This window comes from Tachyglossus aculeatus, chromosome 11 (genome assembly GCF_015852505.1).
Source record: "Tachyglossus aculeatus isolate mTacAcu1 chromosome 11, mTacAcu1.pri, whole genome shotgun sequence".
NCBI lineage: Eukaryota > Metazoa > Chordata > Mammalia > Monotremata > Tachyglossidae > Tachyglossus > Tachyglossus aculeatus.
The window spans coordinates 57,771,223-57,784,140 of record NC_052076.1 but is presented as its reverse complement, the minus strand read 5'-3'; the positions used below and the strand labels follow the sequence as shown (position 1 = coordinate 57,784,140).

Sequence of the window (12,918 nt, the reverse complement as noted above, 5' to 3'; positions counted from 1 at the left end):
CAGATCACCACCACTTTTTGTTTACGCCCAAGAGATTCTATACACTAAAGAAACAAAGCAGAGCAGAAAAATATCTCTGATCCCTTTTGGGAACCCGATTTTACCAAATAGCAGAAAAATACATGCAGAATCCCAAACTGAAGAAACGCTAACAAAGTACAACTGGTTATTAAAGTGATGATATGTATATTCAAAATGTCAGTTACATACTAAGCCTCATATTTTGTCTGAACTCCTAGAACTCTACTTATTGGCAAAAGAACGGCAAGGTGAATGGAAGACTTCACAACTGGCTAGCCACACTTCAATTCCCTAGAATGTGTCTGAGAATTAAAATTTTATCATAATGTTCAATTGGTTACCACAGATTTGCAAAACTAACCTTATCCCAAATAAGCTCTGCTCCATCACCTTTTTCAGCTAGGCGAACTCTCAAGGTTTCTACACTCTTTGAAAATAGATGTGCATAACTCTTGACATCCAAAACCTGCTGATCTTTCAGGCCCAAGGTGGAGTCATTTTGTTGTTCTGATACACAGATGTCTTTAAAAAAAAAAAAAAAGTGGGGTAGGGTAATGTTAAGTTGGGTTTGAGGCATTCTGCTATCAAGAAACAAAAAAAGGATTAGTACCCTGTTGTGCTACAACCCCTCGCTTTATTCTACGTGTTCAGCAGAGTGTGCTTCACATAGTCAGGTGCGCAAATACCACTCACGGAGCGATGCTACACGGAGCCAAAATGGACATAACGGAGAAACCTCCTCCTGGGAATGTAACTGAGAAGCAGCACGGCCTAGAGGAAAGAGCACGGGCCTGGAAAATCAGAAGACCTGGATTCTAATCCCAGCACTGCCAACTGTCTGCTCTGTGACCCTGGGCAAATCATTTAATTTCTCGGTGCCTCAGTTTCTTCATCTGTAAAATGGGGATCCAATACCTGTTCTCCCTCCTACTTAGACTGTGCGTCCCATGTGGGACAGGGACTGATTAACTGATATCTGCCCCAGCGCCCAGAACAGTGCTTGTCAAATAGCAAGCACTTTATGAAATGCATGTATAGCTAGAAATACACATGCTCAGCAGAGGCAAGACAATTACCTACCTAGAGAAATGAAGTAAGAAATGAACAGAAAAAATAGGCAAGTCAGGCCCATATTGGTATTTTCACCTACTTGGGGAAAGCTTTGTGGAGGAGAAGGGGGTTCCAGAGATCTTTGAAGAAGGGGTGAACGTGCACCTTTAAGATGATTCTAGCATCTTCCCTTCAGTTAGACAATGGGAAGTCAAGAAAACATTAGGGAGTGACAAAAAATTGCACTGAAGTTCTGGACAAATTGTGGAAGCAAAAATCAGATGATCATTCAAGTCAGATGACACATGAGAGTACAGGATCAGTAGCATACTATAATTCTAAATTAACCCGAATTTTTCATTGACCTGCCCAATGGACATTTTGACAAACAAGAGCAACCTGGAGAAGCAGTGTGACCTTGGGCAAGTCACTTAATTTCTCTGGGCCTCAATTCCCTCACCTGTAAAATGGGGATTAAGACTGTGAACCCCATTTGGGACATGGACTATGCCCAACCTGATTACCTTGTATCCACCTCATCTCTTGGCACATAGTAAGTGCTTAAATACCACAAAAGCAAAAACCAAAAACAAAAAAATCAACAACTCTTCAAGAGGCAGAAATACTGTTCCTTGCCAACAAAACCACTTTCTTAACGAAGGCAAAGATAAATGAACACAGGCAAGGACTAGAAATGGACCACCAGAGAAATCTGTAAGGTCATGACCTCAAGTTTGATAACTGACCCTGGAATCAATCAATCAAAAGCATTTGAGTACCTCCTGTGTGCAGAGCACTACACAAAGGAATTGGAAGAATATATGAGGATTGGTATACATGATCCCTGCCCTCAAAGAGGCAGATGCTAAAATAAATTACATAGAAGAAGGAATAATACTGTCTATCAGTTATGTACATAATTATTTTAGGTGGGAGTGACGACAGTACTTTAAATGCTGAGGAGGTGCAAAAGCAGTAATTGAGGGAAACGGATGAGGAGATCAGAAATTAATCTGGGAGGGTCTCCTAGAGATGTGATTTCAGAAAGGTCTCTGAAAATGGGGAGAGCTACGGTCTGTTAGCTTGGGGGGCGGAGGGGTGTGTGCTCCACAACAGGTTGTAAGTAGGAGAGACAAGAAAGCAACACAGTGAGTAGACAGCTTGAGGGGAAAGAAGAGTGAAAAGCTGGAATGAATTGGAAAAAAGAAGATGGATAAACAGGGAGGGAGATGATTGTCTTAAAGCCAATGGCCGGGAATTTCTCTTGATGTGAAAGAACACTGAATAGATAAAAGTGCAAATTAAAGGCAATATACAAAACTCATTTTTATCCTACTTTAAGGTCACATAAATTCAGCCAATGTTATTTCACTGGGATAAAGAGGTGAATTTAAGCATTTTTACTCAGAAGAAGTATATATGTGAATACTTAGATTATTGGTGTTTTCATGGCATACTAAAAAATTACCTTGACTTTGTACTTCAGCCCAGTCTAATGGTACCGGAGATTTCCTCTTCCTCCACAGTTTATCCATGGTCAGTAGATATCTAATGTCATCTTTGAAAAGCTAAGGAAAGATAACAAAATTGAAAGATTAAAATCTTTGATTCGTACTCGGTATATAAAAAGACTTTCTTTCGCAGCTAATACTATTTCGCTACACTGAATGATAGTTGTTTTTTTTTTAATAAAAAGGATCTGGCACATAGCAACACATACCAACTGCTAACAACTACATAGGTCTCATTAAAAGACCCAATCCAAGCACGCAAATGAACGTTTCTTTCGGAAAGAAATGAAATGCCCAGACTCCACGCTATAATCTTCATGGTAGGCTATGATTTTGGGGGGGAAGAGGGGAGAGCCCAGTAAGGTCAAGTCTTTGGCCCACTTACAGCAGGTCACCAGGGGCAGCCCAAGGGATACTCCAGGGATGAAGCAGCTACGGGGGCCCAGTGTTTAGTACAGTGCCTAGCACATAATAAGCGCTTAACAAACACCATCATTATTACACAGCCACTGTGTGCCTACAAACCTGGAGTGGCCAATCTCTGCCTTAGCCCAAGTCAGTGAGGAGATGATAAAGCAGCGGGGAGCAAGTACTTCTCTCTCCTTCCTTCCCATCCCTCCTTTTCTTTTGCTCTCCCCTCTATCTCCCCTACCTCTTTGCCCTACCCCCATGTTCAAAGCCAAAAGGTAGCATCCCTGGGTTTTCCTAACTTCATGGATAAGAGGGCCAGAAGAAGTTATTAAATTGAAGGTCATCAAAGGTAGGGTCCATGCTTTCTACTTTACTGTTGTCAAGATAACCGTAGTAATGTTATTTATTAAGAGCTTGAGTGTCAAGTACTGAACTAAGTTCTAAGGGAATACAATGGAAACACAAGACATTCCCGGCCCTCAAGGACCTTATATTCTTCATGCACCCAATACACACAGCAAAACTCAATAAATGCGGCTCCTGATGATGAAAAATTAGGGATTTGGGATAACTGGATTAGTCCATTTCAATCTAAATCCATTTCCTCGAAAGACAAGCAGCAGTGTGGCCTAGTGGAAATAATAATGATGATGTTACTTAAGTGCTTACTATGTGCCAAGCACTGTTCTAAGCACTGAAAGAGCACCTGGGTTCCAATTCTGGCTCTGCCACTTGTCTGCTGTGTGACCTTAGGCAAGTCACTTAATTTTTCTGTGCCTCCAGTCCCTCAGCTACAAAATGGGGACTCAATACCTGTTCTCCCTTAATTTACTGAGTCTATACTTTGTGCAGGGCACTTGTATTAAAGGCTTGAGAGAGTACAACACAACGGTATGGCAGACACATTCCCTTCCCCCACTGAGTTTACTGTCTAGAGGGGAAGACAGGTATTAATATAAACAAATTATGGATATGGGTTTGGGGCAGGGAGGAGATGGGCTGTGAGTCCCATGTGGGACATGGACTGTGTCCAACCTGATTACCTTCTACCTACCTCAGTGCTTAGAACAGTGCTTGACATATAATAAGCATTTAACAAATACCAGTATTATTAACCTTACGTCATATTTTTAACCAAGCCTTGTAAATAGTTACTAGACTACTGAGAGTAATCTATTTATGCAGATGAATAAAAAAAATCTGTAAATCTCACTTATTTTACAACCAGCACATTTCCTGCCGATGGAAATGCAGAGAGCAAGTGAACAAATTGTTGGTGAGTCAAAACAATATCTCCAAATCTAAAAGGAAGATACACACAATACACAGAGGCAGAACAAAAAAGCCTCTTCTTTTAACTCTGAAGATTCACAACGTTTTCAGACAGCTGAAATTTTTGGTTTTCAAACTTTTCCTCTTTCAGTTAGATAACACACACCCCGAACAGAAAACCAACCCAGCAGGGGTTTGGAACAAGGTACCTTGGTGAAAAGTTTAATGGGGTCATATCCTGTTGATTTAGCCCATTCTTTAGTGGAAACCCGCTTGATGTCACCATCTTCATTAGATGCTCTTGCCCTAGCTTCTGCTTCTGCTGGCTCCCCTGAAAAATAATGCAAATGGCTAAATTACTGATAGAATGTACTTAAAACAGTGGGAGGATAAAACTAAAATTGCTCTGGAAATATAACCATTCACCTGCCTTGGACACGTTTTGATTTCCCCCACTTTTAAGTCAAGGAAAAAAGAAGCCTGAGAAAGGCCAAAAGGAAAAGACCCTTTTTTGTCATTATTCTCTCTATCATTTTATGTTAATATTCAAGAAAGTCAACTGATTAAAAAAAAAATACGCATGAAAATGTGATGATTAAAGTGAAATGCCACCCCAGTCCCAATCCTGTATATTTCACGCACAGGCAGCTTCAGGATCCGCTCTGTCAGGGGACACTTCCTGATCAGCATCTTCTTCTCCAAACAGCTGACTGCAATTTAAAAAGCAAGGAGACATTACACACAAGGAAAGGCAAGTATCGCTGATAAAAAAGCCATTTTTTGCTGTCCAAAAGCCTAAGTGACTTTTCAGCAAAATACATTACTCTCTGGGTCTACTCTGCCTCATTATACTAATCCTGGGTTTGTATTTGATTTGGCAACATATCAGTCTTTCTAGACAACCAAGCCCCTTATTAATTTCCAGCTTACAGACATTTTGTCTATTATGTTATTGAAATGAGACCCAAGAAAGAATATGAAATGACTAAAGAGTTAAGTCTTTTCCGAGAGAAAGGTACATGCCTTTGGGAAAAGTACAGTTTAGGCCACTTTTCTGAACGAAATCTTACTACATTTTTCCCTAAAAGCTAAAGTAAAATGGAACAATTTCTCCAAATCCATGATTTGTCACAGAGTACCGAGACCCTGAAAGCAAAGTTAAAACTGGGAAAACTTGATAAAGCTACCATGATGAAGTGAAACAGATGGGCAACAAAGGAACTCTAAACACCACAGAAACACACATCCAGCAGCTGACAAAAGTTTGATAGTCATAAAATCTAAATTAAATACATCAACCCTAAAAGGTCTTTCAAGCCCTGCTTCTAAGGCTTACAAATTTTGGTATTATTTTTGTTTATGTTAATATTACATTAGAATTCAATGATTTGCCAGAAAGAATTCACATATACATTCTGTTCCTGATTCAACTCATCTGAAGGGAGCAGACTACATGTATTTGGAAATCCAATAATTCTTAATGCTACTACTTAGTAAAGTGGAAGAGTTTATGTAGAAAATTAATCTTCCAAAAAAAATCAGTCAAAGAATGTCTTTAAGTATTTATGGAAACAAAGGAATTAAAAAAATTAAAGAATCACTTAAAAGTAGTTTTAAAGACCAAGTCTATCTTTTTCCACAAGAAGGAAACCTGCTCACATAAAATAGTAGCACACAATGAACGGTAAATAATGTCAACTGTTAGGAGCAACAAGGAGGAAGCAAAGAAAAGCGAACACCCAGGCTACAAAAAAGTTAAAGCAGAGAAGAATTTTATTTGTTTTTCATTTTTTAAATCACCCTGTTCAGGCCACTCAAAATGCTTTCTGTCCCCCAACTCTGTTCTTTGGTGCTAACATCACTGGGGAGTTTCACCAAGCTCAGGCCCAATTCTGGAATTTTAAGTATCAGATAAAACCTCCAACTAAACAACTTTACACCTTTTCTACTATTGGACAAACCACATTAAAACCTGTAAATAATAGAAAATCTTTCTTACTTGAACAGATACTTTGCCCAAACGATGCAGTGTATAGGTTCTGAAGGGGTATTCCGGATTGTGCAGCCTGGAAAAGTTTTCTGGGTTGGTTTAGGATGACACTCATAACACTCTGTCACTCCCTGTAGAGTCAGAAAATCAAATGAACATTCACAACCCGACATTTACTAGCTTTCCACATCCCTTATGCCAGCAACAGCCTAAGTGCTCTCTATTGGAACAGGATGTCAAACACCGGAGACTCTTGATACTTTATCGTTTCTGGAAAACACTTTAAGGAGGGGTAAATTTCAAAATTAAACAATCTAAAATTAAACAGCATTTTTCTATAAAATTTACGTTACACTTCTCTTTCTCCAAATGAGTCAGTTTGGTTTAGGGCAAAAGTAATTGATGCTAATAAATAGCTATTCATTTTGCTTTACCTTTTTAATGACCGTTACTTGTCCAAGATAACCAGCAGTCCCACTCCCAATAAGGGAGGTACAGAGCAGTGTGGTCTAGTGGAAAGAGGATCGGCTTGGGAGTCAGAGGAGTGAGAGTCAATGGCTTTGCCAGCTGTCTGCTGGGTGACCTTGGGCAAGTTGCTTCTCTGTGCCTCAGTTTCCTCACCTTTAAAATGGGGATTCAATGCCTCTTCTCCCTTCTACTTAGGCTGTGAGCCCCCATGTGGGACAGGGACTGTATCTGACCTGATTAACTTGTATCAACTCCAGAACTTAGGACAGTGCTCGACTCACAGAAGGCACTTAAATACCATAACAACATCAACGACATCCTCTATTTCCCAAAAGCAAAGGCCAAGAGGGAAAGGGTTTCAAATGCATGTCAAAACTTCATGAAAATGGGCTTCCAGACATTGATAGCTGGTTAGCAAAAGAGACTGTGAAAGTTTCTTCTCTGGAGGTTTTAAGGGACAATGTAAATAACAATCCTCCTGGAAAGACACACATGGAATCTTTTCTAGAAATCAGGGAACAGACGAAGCAGTCAAGGTTCTTCCAACTTTAGATTCTCGGATCAAATAGGCTAATGGTGAACTGCTGGAAGGCTCAACAATTAGCTGTGCACAGAGGACAGTTGTACCCAATGTCAGGGATATAGTACCTAAAGCGTGACTAGAGTGCAAACTTCTTGTAGGCGTCGGGGGGGGAGGTCTACTCACCATTTAAGAAAAAAAAGTTAAGCACATATGTTGTGACAGACACTGTACTAAGCACTGGAGCTACAAGCTAATCAGGTTGGACACAGTCCCCTGCGCCACTCGGGGTTCACAACCCTAATCCCCATTTTAGAGATGAGGGAACTGAGGCCCAGAAAAGTGAAATGACTTACCACGGTTACACAGCTGACAAGCGGCAGAGCCAGGATTAGAATCCAGGTCCTTCGGACTCCTAGGCCCCTGCTCTATTAGGTCATACTGCTTCTCTCCAACTAACTGAAATATGTACTTTCCAAGCGCTTAGTACAGTGCTCTGCACAAAGTAAGCGCTCAATAAATACGACTGAATGAAGTACAGAGAAAGCTTTTTTGGAACACGAACTATTTTCGCTTTTTTGCAAGGGTCTTTTTAAGATCCAAATTTAATGAGGTTGGAGACAGTTCAATTTAGTGCAAGTGCATGAATGCTTAATGGTTCACCACTAGTAAAAATGGACGAACATTTCCTTGACAACAACATTTTTCTATCAAATTTAAGTAACACTTCTCTTTCTCCAAATGAGTCAGTTTGGTTTAGGGCAAAAGTAATTGATGCTAATGAATAGCTATTCATTTTGCTTTACCTTTTTAATGACCGTTACTTGTCCAAGATAACCAGCGGTCCCACTCTCAATAAGGGGGACATCAGCAGCCAGACACATCCTATTCACGTGATTACGAGCAGCTGTAAGACAGGCAAGGTACAGTTATGTCCTTTCAACCAGCCATTATTTACTGACAGTAGGTAATACGTTATTTGAAGCACCTTTCCCTCTATTTTTTCCGCCACCCCAATCAACCCCTGAAACCATTTAAATCACAGCCTTCCCCATAAATTCATTCAATTATAATGAAGTACCGTAATTGCATATTAAATTCCAGATACACTGGGCATAACCAATAGATGAACATGAACTCATCCTTAATATCTTAGTCAATGATCCAGTTTTCAAATATGCCCACGGGACGTAATTTTGAAATGGAACTACAAACTTGAAATTCATCCTCTCCCTTGGGCTTCTGGAGACCATGGCTGACCCTAGGAGAATGGTAACAGCCTGGCTCTGTCTTCGGCCTTGCTCCCATGTTACCCAGTGAGGAGGCATTCTGTAAATAAAACAAACTTACCCATCAGCCCACCCCTCTTTCTTCCACTTGGCCGCTTCTCCGTCTCTTGGCAATGAGGTAGTGGAAATGAGTAGGTGGCCAGCACAGTGTTAAATATTCCCACCCTCCCGCACTACTAAACCTGGGTCAGCAGCCCACCTAAACCAGTCTATTTTTACTCAGTGTCTATGCCAAACACCATCTTGGAATCATCAATATTACCTTTCTTGTAAAGAAAAAAAAATATGCTGGATGCATCTGCTAAACAATGGCATCTCACTGACTTCATCATACTGTGACATGGTTGTATGAATCATGGCGTCCATGCATGAAGCAGAATGCTGGACTGACAACTGTCTGACATGCTCCACGCTCACATTGACGGTATCCCCTGAATTGCAAAGTGGCCTTCAAGATTGCTCAGTGATAAAATCCTTTACCAGCAACAACATTACAGCTGCCCAGTTGGAACAAGGAAACTCAAACCACATCCCCCTAATATAAAGAATTGTAGACTGTCTCCATGGAGGATCGGATTGTGAACTGTCTATGGCCCTGCGAGGAGAGTCACTCAGAGAGCTGAGGATTCGACCAGTTGGAACAAGGAAACTCAAACCACATCCCCCCAATATAAAGAATTATAGATTGTCTCCATGGAGGATCGGATTGTGAATGTGGACTGTCTGTGGCCCTGCGAGAAGAGTCATTCGGAGAGCTGAGGATTCGACCGTCTGGACTGCTGGGCATAGCACCCCTTCCTCACAAGGCCCTAGAAGGCCTGGGACCATTCATCTTAAGGAATGGGATGCAAAGTGGGGAAGACTGGGGGGAAGCGCCTTCAGGAATCATAGAGGGAATGAATTGCAAACTCCTGGGGCCTATCAAGACCCAGCCTGAAGGAGGAAGATCTGAAACCATGATGGGTGGGAGATACAAGATGTGAATGATGAGTGTGGGAACAAAGCAAGCTCATCTCTTCCAGGAAGCATTTCCTGACATTTCCACTACTTTAGGTGGGCCATCCCAAATCTTTAGCACTTTATGTATACAGTCATTCTCTTTATGGTCTCTCTGGGGTCACAGCTTATCTTTGTGTCCATTTCAGTTTAGCATCAATGACAGACTATAAGCTCATTAAGGACAGGGAACGTGTCTGCTAATTCTGTTGTACTGTACTCTAGCAGGCACTTAGCACCCTGCTCTGCACATAATAAGCATTCATTAAATACCACTGATTGATATATTTAGCATAAAGGCAGATCTGTTAGCACAAAGCACCTTTATGCTGTACTGCAATTTTACACTGTTATTGTACTTTCTATTATTTCCTATGGGAAAATATGCTTCTTTTAATGCTCTTTTGCTTATCTCTACTTTCAGGGAACTAATTAAGAGTGCTACTCAGGATATAGCAGTATATTGATTCACATACCCCACTTACTCATTTTCCTTATCTTCCTGGTATTACCAGTTGTACCTATGTTTTCACTTCTACTCCCACAAATTTGTACACAATTTTTGTTCGTCTCCACCACTACACTGAAAATTCCTCAAGGGCAAGGGCCATGTCTTTTATTTCTGTTGTGTGCTCTCCCACGCGCCTTGTACTAGGCTCTACACAGTGTTCAGTAAAGGCTACTGATTAATACATCTGGTGACTCTAAGAAGTTAATCGAGATTCTGAATCTGCTTATGATACGGCAGATTGTGTCAGAGATAGGGATATTCTCCTTGATGCGTTCCTTACCACGAATAAGATAAAGCAAAGTTACCTAATAGCTCCAGTCCTACCCAGTTAGCTTTATGCAAAGATACTCTCCTTGATCCATTCCTTATCCCCAAGAGGATAAGGCCGAATTACCTCAGGGCTCCAGTCCTACCCAGTTTATTTTATGCAACTAAGCTGCCATTTGCAACTAGAGATCTGGATGCCTGCATTGGCATACGGTGTAGAGAAGCAGCATCGTCTAGTGGAAAGAGCACAGGCCTGAGCGTTAGAGGACCTGGGCTCTAACCCTGGCTTCACCACTTGTCTGGTGTGTAACCTTGGACAAGTCACTTAACTTCTCTGGACCTCAGTTCCCTCATCTGCAAAATGGGGCACCAGTACCTGTCCTACTTAGACTGGGAGTCCCAGGTGGCACCTGATGATCTTGTTTCCGCCTCAGTGCTTGACATAATAAGCGCTTAACAAATACCACAATTATTATTATTACATTTCCAATCCTCAGGGAAACCTTCAAGTCACACCTTCTATAATGGCGATAGATCTACCACAGCTCTATATCCAACTACTTGAGCAGCTTCACTTATGTGTCTTCTTGGCCAGACTCAAACACAAGTGGCAAGAAGAAATCATAATGAATCAAACAATGTTATTGAGTGCTTACTATGTGCAGAGCACTGCATTATGTGCTTGGGAGAGTACAATACAACAGAATTATCGGTTGCATTCCCGTCCCGTAACGGGGAAGCCATACTTCAGGCTATGTTCAAACTATGCTCATCTCCACATAACTTTATAGGTCAGGATTATTTATTGGTCTTGATTAAAAATATGGTTTTTGAACCAAAATGAATCAGTATGGAAATTCAACGAAGAGTTGCATCACTGGATTGAGGATCTAATATTACAAGAAATATTTCACACACAGAATTGAAAAAAAGGGAAAGAAAAATTTGATGTCAGTTTCTGTTCAAATTCAACAGCTACATCTCAGGCCATCTTCCCTCTCAAGCTGTTGCTCTTGTGACATTCCAACAGGCTGAAACTACAATGCGCCCTTCAAACAATGCCATGTCGAACCTAAAAAATGTTTAATCGTATCAGATTTATTTACCCTCTCAGTAATCGTAAAATTACAATAAAGAGTTCACTGAACAATGAAAAATAAGGTTTTTCTCCTGGGGATTGACCAAATTTAAAAGAATCAGCATGAGTGATCAGGCACCTGCTATGAGGAGGGCCCTGTAAACTAGGCACTTGGAAAATATACAAGTCACAATTCCTACCTTGGAAGATCTTATAAAATAATTAGAGAGATAATCTATAATCTGAGTATGCTTGATGAATAATAGACATGTCAATAAACAAATGAAAGCTGAAGTGATTGATGGGATGATATGACTAACATGCAGGGAAAATCAGGGAAGGTTTTGTGAAGGAAGTGACTTTTTAAGGAGGCTTTAAAGGAGAGGATAGATTAAATTTTGTTTAGCTGAGTGCAGAAGAGATTCCAGGTAGGGGAAAGGTATGCAGGGGATTAATAATAATAACAACAATAAAGACAATACCATTGACTGATTGAGTCACTGTGATTCTTTCTTGCCACTTGTGTTTGAGTCTGGCAAAGATGAGACACAAGTGAAGCTGCTCAAGGAGTTGGATATAGACTTGTGGTGGATCCATTACCAATAAGAAGGTGCGACTTGAAAGTTTCCCAGAGGAATGGAAATATAGTAATAATAATTGTGGTATTTGTTAAATGCTTATTATGTCAAGCACTGGGGTGGATACAAGATAATCAGGTGCCACATGGGGCTCAGAGTCTAATAGTATTTAAGTGCTTACTAGGTGCCAAGTAGTGGGGCATATACAACACAACCAGATCAGACACAGTCTCTGACCCACAAGAGTCTCACAGTCTACGGGAGGGGGAGAACAAGTATTTAATCCCCATTTTACAGATGAGAAAACTGAGGAAGGGAAGTTAAGTCATTTTTCCAAGGACATACAGCAGCAGTCAGGAACAGAACGCAGGTCTCCTGACTCACAATTCTGGGCTCTTTTCACTAGACCATTCTTTGAGAGCAAGCAAAAGTTCGATGGTTTTTTTTTCAGTGAAAAATGAAGAGGATGAGTTGGGGGTGTAGCAGAAGAGAAAAGATAGGAGCCTAAAGAACCTGGCAGCCCACAAAGGCCCACCCCTAAAAACCAAAGAAGTTTTTACCTCTGTTATCTAAAGCATTCATCACTAGTATAAACTGCCGAAAAAATTCCACGTTGTACTCAGGGCTATGGAAAAGAAAAAAACGATATTAAAAAACCCAACTGGCTTTGAATTTTTTAAATTCAATTTAAAGAACGAAAGTAGCATATATTTTGTATTCAAATAGATACAGTGTCGGTAACTCATATTTCAAGTACAGGTACCAGACAGACACTGTGTAGTGAGCAATACCAAGCATACTTCGGTATTTATTATTTGGACTGATACTCCAAATTTAGAACTAGTGACTAGGCTCAACTCAGCAAGGCTGTGAAAATCTGGCTTGACTTGCATTTGTTAATGAGATGCTCAGAAAGAGCCAAAGGGTGAAGCTGCGGGATTCACCAGGCCTTTCTC

General features: G+C 40.7%; 1 protein-coding gene across 2 annotated transcripts in view; it reads right to left on the bottom strand.

Annotated features, from left to right (window-relative positions):
- Window positions 1-12,918, bottom strand: part of UBA2 (ubiquitin like modifier activating enzyme 2) — a 29,872-nt gene that overhangs the window by 6,246 nt on the left and 10,708 nt on the right. For both annotated transcript variants that reach the window (XM_038753793.1, XM_038753794.1), the window contains exons 4-10: window positions 12,523-12,587; window positions 8,050-8,150; window positions 6,265-6,386; window positions 4,908-4,975; window positions 4,475-4,596; window positions 2,540-2,639; window positions 383-543 (exon numbers count right to left, since the gene is read on the bottom strand). In XM_038753793.1, the coding sequence (XP_038609721.1) occupies window positions 383-543; window positions 2,540-2,639; window positions 4,475-4,596; window positions 4,908-4,975; window positions 6,265-6,386; window positions 8,050-8,150; window positions 12,523-12,587 (739 nt within the window). The remainder of the gene's footprint in view (window positions 1-382; window positions 544-2,539; window positions 2,640-4,474; window positions 4,597-4,907; window positions 4,976-6,264; window positions 6,387-8,049; window positions 8,151-12,522; window positions 12,588-12,918) is intronic.